The sequence below is a fragment of the Pyrus communis genome, chromosome 14 (genome assembly GCF_041283825.1).
Source record: "Pyrus communis isolate YQ-2024b chromosome 14, ASM4128382v1, whole genome shotgun sequence".
In the NCBI taxonomy this organism is placed as follows: Eukaryota; Viridiplantae; Streptophyta; class Magnoliopsida; order Rosales; family Rosaceae; genus Pyrus; species Pyrus communis.
Genome location: NC_142578.1, coordinates 19,935,575 through 19,952,932, shown reverse-complemented (window position 1 = coordinate 19,952,932; position 17,358 = coordinate 19,935,575). Strand labels below are relative to the sequence as shown.

General features: G+C 35.6%; 1 protein-coding gene across 1 annotated transcript; it reads right to left on the bottom strand.

The window, feature by feature from the left end:
• Positions 1-4,604: 4,604 nt before the first annotated feature.
• On the bottom strand, positions 4,605-17,073 carry LOC137712092 (ABC transporter A family member 1-like). Its single transcript, XM_088683998.1, has 14 exons — positions 16,688-17,073; positions 16,177-16,266; positions 15,497-15,893; positions 15,141-15,296; positions 14,864-15,039; positions 14,738-14,745; positions 14,305-14,398; positions 14,073-14,214; positions 10,946-11,048; positions 10,269-10,410; positions 10,114-10,149; positions 9,987-10,020; positions 9,547-9,609; positions 4,605-5,348 (listed from the first exon to the last, which is right to left on the bottom strand). The coding sequence occupies exons 3-14, from the start codon at positions 15,563-15,565 to the stop codon at positions 5,301-5,303; spliced, it is 1,071 nt and encodes a 356-aa protein (XP_088540124.1). The 5' UTR covers positions 15,566-15,893; positions 16,177-16,266; positions 16,688-17,073; the 3' UTR covers positions 4,605-5,300.
• Positions 17,074-17,358: the final 285 nt, after the last annotated feature.

Here is a 17,358-nt window from a genome sequence, read left to right as displayed (position 1 = left end):
GTTAACTTAGATATGCTTTTTTCAATAGCAAGCTAAGATTAATAGAGAAACCTCCCAAGCAATCACCATTGTGGTCATGAAGAATCCCTCTAGCACCGAGGTTGCTCGAAACTATTTTCCTAGATCCATCCACATTCAAGTTGTGCCAACCAAAAATTGGAGGCTCCCACTTCAACATAACATGCATCCGAGAATGTGGTTTATCAAATTTTAGAAAGGAATCCATCCATTCAGAAGCAGCGCCAACAATAACCTTTTAAGGATCACTAGGGAGGGAGAAATCGACATAAAAAATCTAGTGGTTCCTCCATTTCCAAATATACCAGCAAGCAAAGACAAACAAACAATTCCATGTTATCTTGTTAGACCACATTACCTTGGACGTCACGTTAGCCATCAACCAAGCTTTCAAGTCCAATTTAAAAGTATTGCGCAAGTGAGAAAGAATCCGTAAAATATCCCAAATGCATTTAGCTCTGTTACATTCCTTCAGAATATGTGTTATGGTTTCCAAAGGCAAGAGGAATCCACAGTTAAGTTTGTTTTGGTTATTAGCTTATTAGTAAGTAACTTAACTTGACCAATGAGCCAAAGGAAGAATTTAAGTTTTTTTTTTTTTTTTTTTTTTTTTTTGTTTGGGAGGTTGGTGGGGAGGGGAGATATTAAGGGTGCAAATCCCAAGCCAATCAAACACAGGCTTTCTTGTACAATCATATAACACATTATAGGCCATTTTTACATTGAAATTTCCATTTTAAGTGCATCCCCATATAAGTTTCTCCTTTCCAGCACCAATAATTCCAGCAGGCCAACTGATTATTTTTTTGACCAAGTTTTCTAGAAGAGCAGATCTTAACTTACTAACATCCCACCAACCATCCCGAAGGAAAAAAGAGATTGAAAAGTCCTCCTTGGAAAAGTTATTAGCATCAATATAATTAATTAAAAGATCACTCAACATCCAATGATCTTTCCAAAACTTGACACCATCACCTTTCCTAATTCTCCTTTTCATTCCTTTGTGCAACAACTCAGTTCCATCAAGAATTCCTTTCCAAGTGTAAGAGCAGTCAGACTTCTCATGTAGTTTAGTATCCAAAATAGAGATTCCTTGCAAATGTTTCGCCTCATAGATTTTTGCCTAGAGACTTGTATCCTTAGCATGAATTCTCCATCCAATTTTATATATCAAAGCTTGATTCATCTCTGCCGTTTTCTTTAATCCCACACCTCCAACGCACTTGGGCCTGCATACAAGGTTACATTGACATAAATGAATTTTCTTTTTCTGCTGAGAGTCCTTCCAAAAGAAGTTTATGTTCACCTTATACAAGTGCTCACATACACTAGCCAGGAGCTTAGTGGTTTGCATAGCATACACTGATATTGCAAAGGTGACTGCTTGGATCAATGTGGCTCTTCCGGCCATTGAAAGGACATTACTCTTCCAAGAAGAAAGTTTACTCTGAACTTTATCAATCACGCCCTTGTAAGTTGACTTAGAGACTCTACATTGGATCAATGGCATCCCTAAATAATTTCCAAGATTAGTAGACAACGGAGATCCACAAATAGCACTGATTTCTTTAGCCTCATTTGCATAAGTATTAGGAGAACAATACAACATAGATTTCTCAAAGTTGACTGCTTGGCCAGATGTTAAGCAGAATTTTTCAATACATCTCTTCATCACCCTAGCTTGTTTTGGTGTTGCATCTGCAAAGAGCATAATATCATCTGTGAAGAAAATGTGAAAGACGCTGGAACTAAATTGAGAAGCTTTAACAAGTTTCCATTGACCAGAATTAACTTCATTAGTAATAATGTGAGACAACTTCTCGATAAAAAGAACAAAAATATAAGGGGACAAGGGATCCCCTTGCCTAATACCATTACTAGGCATGAAGTTATCAGTTAATTCACCATTAACACTGACTTGGTATTTAACAGAGGATATGCAGTCCATAATAAAATGAATCAAACTTTTAGGTAAGTCAATCTCATAGAGCACACTACTGATAAAGCTCCAGTTTAAGTAATCATAAGCCTTGGACAAATCAATTTTCCAAGCCAAAAATCCTTTCTCACCCTTGGACCTTCTAAACTTATAAAAAATCTCTTGTGCAATGAGAATATTATCCGTTATATGTTTGTCAGGCACAAAACTAGCTTGATTTGGACTTATCAATTTAGGGAGAAAATGCCCTAGCTACAAAAATCTTAGTTATGCCCTTATATAAAGTGCAACATAAACTAATTGGTCTAAAATTCAGCATCCTTTGAGGATTCTCAATTTTTGGCACAAGAGCAATTAACGTTCTATTCAAATCATGAGGCAAACTATGAGTTTGAAATGTTGTTTTAACCATATCAACAATATCACTTGCACATCTACTTCATTGAGCTTGATAAAAGCAAGCAGGAAACCCATGTATACATGGTGCTTTAATACCTCCAATATTGAAAAGGCTATTCTAAAATTCAGCCGAGTCAATCTCTCTAATAAGTGATCCAATATCATCCAAATGAATAGAAGGAAAGAGTTTAGGTAAAGGAGTAACATGTTTAGACCATTGTTCATGAGAGAAGAGTGTATGAAAGTACTCCATAGCAAGACTCTGCAGGTCATCAGGGTCTACAATCCATTCACCTTGGTCATTCTTCAATCCCTTAATCCTATTTCTCCTTCTTCTCACAATCGTGGTAAGATGGAAAAATTTGGTATTACGATTGTCGTCTTATAACCATTTCAATCTAGACTTTTGATGCCAGAAGATAACTTCCTGATTTAAAATTTCATTGAACTCTTAAATTAATTCCCGCTCCAAGTTAAGAAGAAAATTGTTTGGACCTCTACACAATGCTTATGGATACCAACAATGCGTCCAAGGAGCTTCTTCTTCTACTTCTCACAATCGTGGTAAGATGGAAAAATTTGGTATTACGATTGTCGTCTTATAACCATTTCAATCTAGACTTTTGATGCCAGAAGATCGCTTCCTGATTTAAAATTTCATTGAACTCTGAAATTAATTCCCGCTCCAAGTTAAGAAGAAAATTGTTTGGACCTCTACACAATGCTTTATGGATACCAACAATGCGTCCAAGGAGCTTCTTCTTCTACTAACAATGCGTCCAATGAGCTTCTTCTCCTTAATCCTATTTCTCCTTCTTCTCACAATCGTGGTAAGATTGAAAAATTTGGTATTACGATTGCCGTCTTATAACCATTTCAATCTAGACTTTTGATCCCTTAATCCTATTTCTCCTTCTTCTCATAATCGTGGTAAGATGGAAAAAGTTGGTATTACGGTTGTCGTCTTATAACCATTTCAATCTAGACTTTTGATGCCAAAAGATAGCTTCCTGATTTAAAATTTCATTGAACTCTAAAATTAATTCCCGCTCCAAGTTAAGTGCCCAAAGACATGAATATTCCATCTTTTCAAAGGCTCAACTAAAGCACAAGTTTTGTCCATGGCAGAACCATGAGAATTGCCCCAATTTTCTGCAATAAGCTCATCAAATGCGTCATGCCTAAGCCACATAGCCTCAAATCTAAAAGTTATTTGAAGAGAATTAGGGACATGAGTAGATTGAAGACTAATTTTGAGATGACAATGATCAGATTTAGTACGTGGTAAATGGAAAACACATGCTTCTGGGAATAAGTTTCTCCATGCCATATTACATAAGCCTCTATCAATTCGTTCTAGAGTCCTCTTGTTAGTCTAAGTGAATTTAGGACCAACATATCCCAAGTCCAGCAGACTATTTGTATCCACCCAAGATTTAAGGTCCTTGATCCTACAAAGAGAAGCACCACCTAATTTATCACCCACCTCTAACATTTCATTAAAATCCCTTGCTAGCATCGAAGGCAATTGGTGGCAGTCAACTACACCATTAAGGTAATCCCACAATTTTCTTCTCTTCGCATTACAAAGGCTAGCATAAATGAACGTAAACAACCAAGGATTATAACTAGATCCCCTCACACAAGCCGAGATGGATTGTTGGTGCCAATGACATCAATATTAACCTTCTTGTTATCCCAAAGAAGCCACAGCCTTCCAGATAACCCATTAGCATCCACTATTTCAAATGAAGGAAAGCCTAGCGATTTGACCACATATAGGGCTCTTGTGCCACTAATTCTAGGCTCACAACTCACAAGAATCTCCATTTTTTGGGTCTGCTTTAAGTTAGTAACATTATTTTGAAATTTGGTAGCCAAAACCACGAGAATTCCACACAACTATATTCATGCTTAAAATTAATACAGATTGAGAAAGCAGAGAGCCAAAATCATCCAATATCAAGCACCACACCTGTAAAAATGTTGACAGAACACATACTGTCAAGCCCCGGACCCAAGGTCAGTGGAAAAAAAAACTCTGGATCTGAAACATGAGCTAAAAACTAAATAAATAAAACAAAACTAAAACGGGGTGAAAAGTAAAATTCCTCTTATAAAAAGAAATCCAAAATTCTAACAAGGCTAAAAATAAATAAATACAAATTCTAGCCTCACATCTAATTTGATCTCATTCCATCTACCCTCTTAGACTGTTTAGTTCATAAACCTGCATAACAAGAGAATGATGAGCTTCAGCAGCTCAATAGGGACAAAACCTTACCACAGTAAAGTAACAATACTAAATTACGTGTTATAATCATGTAATCAAGTACCAAATCATTATCGATAACAATGCATGAATGCAATGCAATACTTTTCGTCTCTACCCGTTAATTCATATAATAAAACACGTGAACCTACACGTCACATACCTTGCATTTTACTAATGCAGTGGTGGTTCGAATGTTCTATTATACTAATTAACCCCCTGTAACTCAATCATCCCAATTTCCCCTTTTGTTAGTCATCTTGCCAAAACCCTTCCGTTGCCAATCCCGAATTACCCTCAAAGAAACTGTGCATTGTGGGCTTACTTGAGACTTGGTACTTACTAAGAGTTTGGCTCAACTACACAAAGGATCCTTTCCAACTACCCTCATTTCCAATCCCTTTCTCAAACCGAAGTTCCAACCACTTCTCACACATGAGTGATGCACAAATAATCTCAAATCAGGTTTCACATATATTACATCCTATTATCAACGAAGAACATTCTAGCATAATCAATAACTAGTAAACACTCAACTAAAGCAATTATCCAATTAATATCCAACCACATTAACCAACCAAAAAGATGAAGGACATATAACACTTCACAAAATTTAATAAAATCAATTTCTGTAAAGGTCTGCCATATTTCCTGTACCTGAATTTCAAAGCATCATTGCTCCGAATTATTAACACAATAATCCACCACCGTGGTCAATTCCTATTTCACAAGTATAAGCAAATCAACAAATGCACAACCACAACTTTAATCTTAGTTAAATAACTCGGTAGCTTAGTCTTGTCCAAATACAAAAACACTCATACATGGATATATAATAATAAATATAGGTTGATAATCATATCCTCGTAATCGTATACAAACACTTGTAATCGTGAAAAAATGTGAAAAAAATATACAAATGCTCGTAATCGTATCCTCTACGCTTTGAGAATGAGTACATCATCGTTTGAATTTCTAAAACCATACAAACCCTTATGAATAGTATTTTTAAGGAGTTCAAGATAAATAAAATTCATAATCATTAATGTACAAGTCTGAAAAATGTAAAAGCATATATGAACGCTCGTGATTGCATCATCAACACTTAGCCGATGGTTACATGGTCATTTAGATTTTTAAAACCCTCCAAATCTCTTAAATAGTTTTTTTTATTTGAGTGCAAAATTAATATATCAAACCAAAGTTCTAACACCATTTCCCTTTGTGATTGATGAAAAATGAAGGGTTTTTATTATCAAAGACATGCAAGGTTCCTCAATCTTGAAACACAAATCCTTTCATTTTGCATATCCTTGAACATTTGGTATATAGTAGTAATGTACTAATATTTTTTCATTACTCTTATTTTAGAGTATGTAGTACTCCAAAGACAAATGTTTTCTTTTATGTTTTGAAGTAATATTTATGTGACAATGTGGTATGCATATACTAATTTAGTATTATGTTTTCCATTCTTTTTGGGTCAAATTATGTTTTTCATTTTCATTATTTATTGATTTAAAATATATTTTCTTTATAGGATAACAGACCGGATCATATTACCAGATAATATTAACGGTCAATTTCGAATCGGTTTATATTAACCTACTTTAATGAGTGATGCATGACACAATTTATTAAAATATAAAGTATGTCACAAAAATACAATACGGATGCTAAGTCCAGTACCATTGTAGAACCACCGGATTCCTTGGGATGCGCGTCAGGCGTAAAATAATCAGCCTTCCAAGAGAAGCCTCCGTGCCGAGGGTGTCTAAATCGTGGCAATAATTGGGCTTTTGTCTAAATCATAAGATAAGTTCATATGCGTACCAAAAGGAGAAGTTATTTTCATTCTGTCTTTTATATATCTTGCCTTTATTTCCACCACAAAAAATTAAGGGTAAATTGATGGTTTGACTACCTAAATATATGAGATTAAAATAAGTAAAATTAATTTAAAAATTTTGAAAAATTTGAGTTTTAACGATAAGAACAAAATAAAAAGTCAAGTGAATAGTATCAAGATTAACTTTTTAGCGTAAAAATATGATTTTTCATAAAAGTAAACAGTACCGAAAACTTTTCGTTAAAGCTCCCATTAAAATATTTATTGTACAAGTTACAATTACACTCAAACTTGAGGGGTACAAATGTAATTTCCCCAAAAATTAAACGAGTTTTTAGAAATTGAAAATGATTTAATTTTTTTGAACTTTTTAGTCAAAATGATCTCTGAGATTTGTCCAACTCTTCACTTTGATACCTGAGATTTGAAATCAATAGAAGTGATTTCTGAAATTGTCCACCATCAATCATTTTGATCATTCAGTGAAAAATTATGTTAAATAAGGTTCAAAATGACAAAATTACGTTCAATTTGATAAATAATAGGCCAAAATGATTTGACAAAAATTAAGAATATTTTTATCATTTTATCTTTATTTTATGAAGATTTTTTTCACGAAATGACCAAAATGATTAATTGTAGACAAACTCAGGGACCAGTTGTATCGATTTCAAATCTCAAAGACCATTTTAGCTATAAAGCCTTCTTTTGAAAAAAATATTATGTTTAAGTTAATTAGAGGACGAGAGTATCCCAATGGTAAGGATTCGGACTGCAGCTCCCCAGTAAATAAAAAAATGTGAAAAGTCCTAGGTTCAATGCTCTGAGTTGGTGAGTTTGCTTGACTGTGGCCACATGTAGGGTAAAATTTCACACAACCCCTTCGGGGCCAGAAGGGGAGAACAAACATGGCTTGACACCAGTTGTCTCCCTTTTTAAAGGAGAAAAAAAACAAAAACATAACAAAAAAAAAAAAAAAAAAAAAAAACAGAGTAAAGTTGGCTAAAGTAAAAGTGGAAGATCCATAGAAAGGTCGGGTACAAAGCCACCTTATCTCTCAGGCCAAAAATTAATCAGTCTTCCAAGATAATTTCTGTGATAACAATGGCTTCTCTAAACACACCGATGAAGACACACACACAGCACAGGGTTATGCCAAGTCAGCCCATTTGCCCTGATAAGGAAGGGGACATGGCTGATAACATTCATTCTCATCAGTATAATCTCCGTCTGATAGAAATTAGAGGAGACACCGGTATTATACATATACATATACATATATATATATATATATATATATAGTTGGGTTTTTTGATATTGATTACTTTCCTGGCATTAACTTATCAGATCTCATCTTTTGTTCAGATTCTTCCAAGAAGCTTACATCTCCACGCGAGCCTTCGCCTAGTGAACCTGAGGTGAGCTTTGGATTTCATTTCCAAGAAAAATACTTTTTTTATGCCCAGTATGGATTTTGGTAACAACCTCTTTTTGGTTTTTGTTTTCAGCCCGAGAGTCCCAAGATTTGGAATTTGGAAGAGATACGTGGGGATCCAAACCCCTGGTCTCCACCGCCTTGCAGGACTCCAAAGTCGCCAAATGGCTATGCTGATACCCCTAAGAAGTGGGAGGACTGTGACTTCAAGATGAAGAACACACCATAATTTCCACCGGATTGATTCCCCAGCAATCTCAGGGTGATGGGGTTTCCTGGTTTGTTGTTGCTTACTACTTAGCCTTTAGTTGATCTAAGACTCAACTCTGAAGAAAAAGACAGATCTCTGTATTCTGTATGATTCTTGGTTTGTAGTTCTGAATAAGAGAAGACAAATCTCTAAATTCTGTATGTTTCTTGGTTTGTTGTTGATTATTACTCTGAAAGCCTTTTAGCAGATCCAAGACTCAAATTCTGAAAAAGAAAAAAGACAAATCTCTAAATTCTGTAGTAACCAATGCCCACAGAGATGACCATAACTGAACTTTATCCCAAAGGTCCTCCCTTCTACTGACTTCGTAGTCCTAAAAAATCAGCATGTTTCTTTCCATCCAAAAGATAGCTGAAAATATGCAGCCCCATAAGACCTTGGTTTTCTTCCCCTGTCCTGGTAATTTATGTTTCCCTAACATAAAAGAATAACAATCCCCCAACCGATACCATACTCCATAAAAAAACTTCAACCATAGATTTAAAGCCACCGGACAGTGAGGAAACAAATGATCAACAGACTCTGATCTTTTCTGGCATAAATGCACCAATCAGGTTGTACACATGAATTAGGTCTCCCTTTTTGGAGCATGCCACAAGTGTCAACTTCCCCTTCCCATAAGCCTGAAAAACCCTATCTGCACCATTTTTGAGTAGGAAATGGCAAACAGATTTAACAGAGAAGCTTCCTCAAATGGCAGTTTGAGAGTCAGCTAAATGAGATCAGATTGAATCTTTTGGATTATTCAGGGTTGTGGATGAACCATAGGATCAGACTAATTTTTTGTCACCCCCAGCTGCCTCAGTCACTGTAGATATCAGGGAGTCTTCCTTGTCAGATTTTCTGTTGGACTAGGACTCTGATCTTTTAACCTATGAAATTTAGGCAGCTTATAGAGTTTTGTTGTTCATGTATTGAATCTGGATCCTTGTCCTTGTAACAACTTAATATTTTGATTTACCAACCAAAAAATATAAAACTACAATATAAAACTGATTCTCTGAGCACCCAGAAACCCATTGTTTGCAACAATGAGCAACCATAAAACATCATAACTACTTGGGATAGTTACTTTTTCATTATAAATCAAAATCAAAATGGTCGAGAGATTGAGTTAGAGTTCTTACGTATCTAATCATTTGATGAACTCCACCAACTTAACATAAAATACATTAAAGTACCCATAAGATATCTTAGAGCAAATTTTTTTAGCATTTATGACCTCCACATACTTCACATAAAATATATTAAAGTACCCATAAGATATCTTGCAGCAATTTCTGCATGTGGAAGATAAAACATAATCTTGCTAGTACCTTCAAAGGACTTATTATATTCAAAATGGACAACAGAGCATGCTTACCGTCAACTCTGGAGAAAGGATATCATTTTGAGGACACACCCCCAATTCCTTCCGTATCTCATCCTATACATTCAAATTAAACACAATATCAAACAAACATTGAACTGTTCCCAAAATTAACAAAAGTAAGCAGAAAGTAAACAGATAAGAAATATATAAAAGAACGCCTTTGTTATAACATAGACCTGTATACAGGAAGATACTTCAAAGTGGACTAAACTGTCCAGCTTTTATATCACACTAAAGGATCATCCTTGCAAACGATTAGCTAGACTGGAAACTACTTAATCAATTATTGGATCAAATAAAATAAAGAACGGTCCTTCCAATTGTGAAATGATTATGGCAATAATCAAATAGTTAAAAAGATTTCAAGTTTGGCTTGTCCTTCTAAGGGGATTGTTGTAAAGGACTTGAAAATGGATGGTCACATCATTTACCATATTGCAGGGTAGGCCCTGCCAATGCCGTCCTCTTTTTTAAAATAAAAAGTGGACGTCCAGAGTCCTTCTCCAAAGTGGACATTTAATGTGCCAACACTTCAAAACTCAACAGCCTCCTTCTGGCCTGAACCCTACAATTTGTTGGCTAATGATTGGCCAACTTCTCATGTCATATTCTTGTCACAGACAGTAATGTTCGTCAATCATGTTGTATGAGAGTCAGTCAGGGTTGAGTAAGAATGACACACCCAAACTTTATGACCTTATTTTAGTACTGCTTAATGCTTGAGTGATGCTTGTAAAAGAGATATTACCATTTCTATAACAATATTCTTCCCAAAAACCAAAGCATCACCTGAAGTAGGGCAAAGGCAGCCAACAAGCATTGATATCGTTGTGCTTTTACCAGCTCCATTGTGTCCTTTCAGTTACAAAATCTGAAATCAATACAAACAAAATGATGCATCAAGGACAATAAAACTCCATTTATCTGTTTTCATTTTCTATTCAATGACAGTTATGAAATGACTATTTATAAGTTTCATTTGATATGTTCCACAGCTTCAGCTTAGAACTAGAACTGTTGCCCGCGCGTTGCCGCAGGAATGTCAAATAGATTATAAACACACTGCGTTGATGGATGCCCACTTGATCCTTTGAAAGTAAATTGGTTTTACAACACTAAATATTTTGAACTCTAGCATTTTGTTCCAAAATTATATGCGCACTCTAGAGAATCACTGAAGTTCTGGGTGTGAGGGTATTTGAATAAGTATCGACTTCTTGATGTCCAAAACAACAAATTTAATTATCCCATTTCATAAACTGAAAAATTTACAAAACATGAGGAACAAAGAATTTGTATTGTTTATATGAAAATAGAAATACAAAGAACATTATTAACTACCCATTTTATTAGATAGTTTCCTCCAACAGCAATTGTTTAGATTTCTTACCAACAACTTGCTTACTTCCATGCCTCTTATCAGAAATCAGATCAAATCCCCACATGCAGCCTAACTGATTCTTCTCATACCTCACAGAGCATTTCTGGGACTTCTATGCCACATCTAAGAGATGAATTTATAGATTCAACAGCCTTTGTTCATCCGAAATATATCATTGGTCTGGCTGCAAAACCCCAACAAACAAAAAAACAAATAAAATTAACAATCATATGTTGAATAATACTTCAAAACTTCAATAGATAAAGAAATGTTTCTAGAATCTTGGCAAAATTTGACTAAAGAACCAAGCAAAGGGCACCAACATATAAACCTCAGTAATCGAGCAACAAAATCACAAACCAAGGGATACATCTATTATGAGGCACTCAACTATCTTTGAAGGAAAAGACTACATAACGTACTACCCCAAGCCTATAATTTTATATCACCTATAGTTCCACATAAGAATCAGAATAAGCACCATAATCCAAAAAACATGATTTCATCACACTAGACATGCCAATGAAAACCCCTTTGCGTCTACAAAATGCAAAAATTAACCTCTTTTTGAGAAATGAAGGAAGAAAGACTATAGCTTACAACAAGGAATATAATCACGTTTAACTCAAAATATTTGACATTAATGACACAAATCTAATCCCATATAACCAGACAGAAGCTATACCCTAGAGACTGAAGAGGGGAAAGATAATTAACCATGCCCAAATGATTATATAATCTCCAGACTGAGAGTGAATTCAAAGCATGAAAGGGAAGTGAGTTCCTTGGTTCCCACATAGATCAAAGACAATTATGCACTTGATCATCACAAATGGGATCAAAAGGTCAAAATTCACCCCTCAAATTTTCAATGAACAAAACTAAGCAATGACGCAGGAAAATGATCAGAAGCTTGAGTTATATAAAAAAAATTAAATTAATTGACTATATCCCCTGATTTTACAGATACCTTGCATGTTGGGGAGCTTGAAGAGAGCATTTGAACCAAATTCTTTATAAGTTACAACTCCTTTAAGTCTTCAAACTATTTTCCTTAAGTTGCAAATTTGCCAAGGCTGCTTCCATCAATGTTCTAGTCTCCTGTAGAAGCAACACATGAGCTTTTCTAACTTCAAAAATAGAACCAACAGAGTCAAACGTCTTGATAAGCATTCTGAGAAGAAACCATTATAGTATCTGTGTGTAGTATATGTATTTGTGGGTGTTTATCTGAGTCCACCATTTGTTTGTGCTATGAGTATTTAGGAGTGTGAGTGCGTGTAATTGCCAAAAAATTATGATTTTACTTTCAATGGATCAAATAAAGATTCATTCAAATATAACACTACTTGGTTTTGAGACTCCTAATATTGGCAAATAAAAAATAAAAATAAAACTAAAAAAAAAAGAATTCTAGTATTCTCCCAATGTTAAGATTTAATATTCATTTGTGCTCGGCTTAATGATATTTTCTATCAATTGATCATTGGTCTAACGAATCTCCACATTCGTTGCAACCCCAAGGTAAACAACCCCTCCGGGCGAATACCAACACCCTAATAAACATGGCTTTAAATATTAATCTCATCTATGATATATTTGCTACTGTCATTGATAGAGAGATTAATAAAAGACCTCTCACAATGTTATTGTGTCATAGTAATAATTTTTATTACTTCTTTTATTGTAACCAAACTTTAAACCTTTTGGATTAGAACACAGGCAAATGAAAAAATAAGTTAATGCAAAATCTTTAACACATCAACTTGCAAAATATTTGCAATATACTGAGATCTATCACAAACAAAACAACGTCGAAACCAAAGCTACTAACTCCCAAAAAAATCAAAACTACATATAAGAAAAAGGAATTCAAGCTTAAAAAAATTAAATTAGGAAAAAGAGTTGGAGGAGCAACTATAGAAACTGGAAACTTCCTCTGTAAGCTTTACAATTATATTTCTGAATTAATTATTTTGTACACTATGAAGACATATATATAGCCTTTGGCTATTTACAAAGATACCCCTTAACTACGTACCTTATAACAGGTCTAACTAATCACAAGCATTAGCACAGCTAATTACATTTAGAGATAACAGACTATTTAACAGTAACTGAAATGGGTGACTTGTCATTTTCCCTAATAGCAACAACTGACATTATTTTCCAAGGCTTTTCAAGGTTGGCAATATAATACATATGCTTCCCAGGAGCTTCAACTAAAGCTTGATAAATTGATGAAATGGATTGGAGAAAAAGTAATTCAAGTGCCTCCTTCAGTCTAACTAGCAAATATATATATATTAAGATTAGATATTACAAACTGATGTACAGATAATAATAGAATCAGTGTCAATTTCTCCATGTTATCAATACCTCATAACAAATCGTCAACAAATGAAATCAGTTTTAGTTTTTTGAATTAAAAAAGCCAAAGCACATTTTCAGAGAGTCCAATAGCCAGACAAAATCATAATAGCCAATAGCAGACAAATCCAGAAAAATTTATTTTCATACGATCACAAATGAATTGCCCACTATTCTACTTAAAACATCATTATCTACTCAAAACCAAGTGAAAATTAGTTGTTTTTATAAAAACATTGAAAAACATATGAACTCATGCCCAACTTTGATTAATCCAACATTAATGGCTGACTATTTCAACATTAAGAGTTGATAAGAGAACATTAGAAAACATATAAGCGTGCCCATCTATTATCACATCCCAAAAGAACCCAGAAAGTTAATGAAGAATTCTCCAAAACCCACAATTTAAACTAAAACCCACAAATTTAAATGAAAAACTCTATAAAATCATGAAAATTTAATAAAATCCAAGTACATTAATCACAAATTCAATCGTACAAATCTTCACATCCAATAAGTCTAGAGGGTACCTAGCTTCCTTGCAAAATCGTATCTCTACAGGCCAAGGCTCAAATTTCCTTGCAGCCGCCTTAATTCGATAAGTCCTGATTCAAGCAGTCACACACACACACACATAAGTTGATACGTTCAATGAGCATGAAATTACCAGAAATTATGATACCGACTGAACACTTTAGATTAATGTCCGCGATTAAATAGTGAGCATGAAAATGACTAACCGGGTAACACAAACTGCTCAAATTTGGGGGGGGAGGGGGGGCTTGAATTTGAAGAACCCAGATTGAATCCGGTTTTCATACACGGTGAGCTGTAATGAGTAAACAGCACAGCATTTCCCCTTTTTACCAGCATAAACCTTACGCAGATTTCTTATTTGGATGCATCTACAAGTAGACAAAAATCGTAATGAAAAGAATGAATGAATGAATTTGTTAAAAGAGAAATTCACAAACATTCAAATTAAACAGACCTACCTACAGTCAAGCTCTTCTTGTTTCATTTCAAAGGTTATCGCTGCCAAAGATGCTCTGGCATTATCTACACCAAAAAACTCGCCTTCTTGCAATCCTTGTCATGGCTAAACTTCTAGACCAGAATTGTGAACGTGATGTTCCGTAATGAAGTTCCATGGATATCTAATTCCATACTCCCTCGGAAGGACCTGATCATATAAGAAAAGTTTGAATTCAAAAGGATTCTACACTACATTCAATCCTTTTCCTTTACAATCTAAAACATCATTGAACATAATAGGTTGAAAATTAACAACTAATGGACTCAAATTTCAGAAAAGAGAAATTAAGCAAATGGGACTTCTTACCAGTCTGCCCCCTTTCTCTTGATGGAATATAAACCTGAGCTCCAGCTTAGCTTGTGTTCTTCACCGGTGCTCGCCGGATGTATAACTCATCCTGCTTCAACGGTAAGGAGTCTTCTGTATTATAGAATCTTTACGGGAATAAATCACATATGTTGGTTGAGAATTGCTCGGGAATTCATTGATGGTTATTTTGCCAGGTTCTAGGATTGGGCTACTTTTCTTTTTTGTCGGTCGAGCCACTTTCCCTCATTCCACTTGTCCAACCTTCTTCACGAACTTGTACAATCGACGCCACAATGACAGCCAACCATGTTATCGAAGAAATAAGGAAACGGGCAACTGTTTGACACCAGATATCTTGGGGTGTAGGAAGAGCAGCTGTGAGAAGCTGGAAAACCATAAAAAAGGACGATTGTTGATGAAGGTTTCCACAGAAAGACACCTTGGTTCTGGCAAGCGGATCAAAATTATAGGTACTTGGGAGCATACCGATGGAATGAAAGAAATACGAACAGCTAACATAATATGGTTAACTTGGTATGAGCGAATTTGTTGATGTTGCACCCACGACGTATGGAACCATGAGAGATGGAATACCCCATCTTGCAGACCCATCATATAAAGACCTTCTATTATCTTTTGTTCCTGAAACATTACAAAGAAAAAGGGGTTGCAGTCCAAAAGATTTTGATCCAAAACATACAAATAAACATAAAGGATGAAGAATGACACTTTGGCCCAAAACATTAACAAAGATAGAATACATAAGTAAACGGAAACAATATGGTGACTAAGGTAAATCATCAACTTTATTCCAATTAGAGTTATCATAACACTTACCAAACCTTCTCAAACACCGAATAGCTGATCAACCGAGAAATTGGGTAGAGGAATCCCAGAAGACACCTGCTCATCCAAGTTCCAGATCAACCAAATAGAGCTTGTCAAAACATCTAAACTAACAGATATACAAAATTATAACAGCAATGTAGATATACAAAACTTAAGGTATGCATAAAATACACCCATCAAAGTTTTTATGGTGGACTGGAACTCGTCATCAGTGTATTCATGACTTGGAAATGGGACTATTTGAATGTTTGATGGGCCGTAAAGCATCCATGGAAAGCTGAGAAGGGAAGGTTCACCAGAGGACAGCGATGCCGATGAACGAAATTCTAAATCTTTGGTGTCAGATTGTTGGGCCGCAAAAATAATAAACGAATCCAGTACTTGCTGGAGCTGCAGTTGTACTAAAGCATTAGAAAAATAGACGTGTGAGCTCTAATGAGTTAACACCACAGCATTCCCCTTTTTACTAGCATAAACCTTATGCAGACTTCTTATTTAGATGATCAACAAGGAGACGAAAATCATAATGAAAAGAATAAATTTGTAAAAGAGAAATTAACAAACATTCAAATAAAAACTGACCTACCTACGGTCAAGCTCTTGTTGTTTCATGTCAAAGGTTATAAAAAAAATGAGGATCCCTTCCTTTAAAGGCTTCCCTAAAAATATGTACCTTGTCCAGATAAAGACCGATTAAACAGTAGAGCAATGCATCAAGCAATATCATCAGTAGACAGACCAGAAAATTCACTCCAGATGATGCCTACAGCGATAATAGTACTCAAAATTAGAACACATTAATAGAGGTTAAAATAATTTTGGCAGGGAATGACCCAAATACATAGCATTTGGGTAGTAGACCTGGTTAAGTCTGGTATAAGTTAGCAACAATACAGAGCATTTGGGTAGTAGACCTGGTTAAGTCTGGTATAAGTTAGCAACAATACCTCTCACAAAAAAAAGAGATTCTTTAAAAACAAACATCTGGTTTTTCATTTCATTTTTTTTTCCCTTCTTTCGCTTGAACATATGAAGTATTGAGAGAATATTGCTCAACGTAAAACTTCCCTTAAAATATACCCAGTACCACACATAACTGCATCCAACACGCACTACATGCAAGCGTGGACACTATTCAAACATAAAAGCAATACAAGAATTAGCCAGAGTTTGTCAACACTTACGGCGGCGCTGGATGAATCTGTGTATCAACGTGCATCCTCACAGCTATTTAGAGATTCACTCATAACAGAAGCTAGAGGACAGTATTCGTATGACGGTATTCGTGGACGGATGAGCGATTGGACGCCTAGCATCCTCACAGCTATTAACAACAACATTACCACCTTGGTTGCACGGCCAACGCACGGTCAAGACACGGATTTGGACACCCCGACACGGTCGACGAAATTTCGCTAGTGTTTTCAGGCGGGAGGCAGATCCAGATTCCGCCTACTCTAGCAAAGAGAAGCCGTCGGCGTCCTCTCAGATGAAGATGGGGAGGAGACGAGATGACGCGAGACGACGTCCTTGCTTTGGAGAAGAGGGGGTTTGGAAGGGGCTGGAGAAGAAGGGAGACGATACGGATGGATTAACCAGAGATAGGTTAACCGTATGGAAATACTGAGATAGGTTAACCAGAGATAGTTAACCAGAGATAGGTTAACCATATGGAAATACTGAGATAGGTTAACCAGAGATAGTTAACCAGAGATAGGTTAACCATATGGAAATACTGAAATACAAAAGGTGCCGGGGGGGCCCATTTGGTGGAAATACTGAAATACTGAAATTGCGGCGCGGGGGGGTGGGGGGGCCATTTGGTGATGCGACCTACATCTGGGGGGGGGGGGGG

Excerpts from the sequence above, each read along its gene's own strand:
- LOC137712092 (XM_088683998.1), bottom strand. The coding sequence starts at position 15,565 with ATGAGCAGGTGTCTTCTGGGATTCCTCTACCCAATTTCTCGGTTGATC. Across the intron at positions 10,411-10,945 it reads TGGAAGTAAGCAAGTTGTTG|GACACAATGGAGCTGGTAAA; the intron begins GTAAGAAATCTA and ends TGTAACTGAAAG. Across the intron at positions 9,610-9,986 it reads AGGGCCTACCCTGCAATATG|GATGAGATACGGAAGGAATT; the intron begins GTAAATGATGTG and ends TTGAATGTATAG.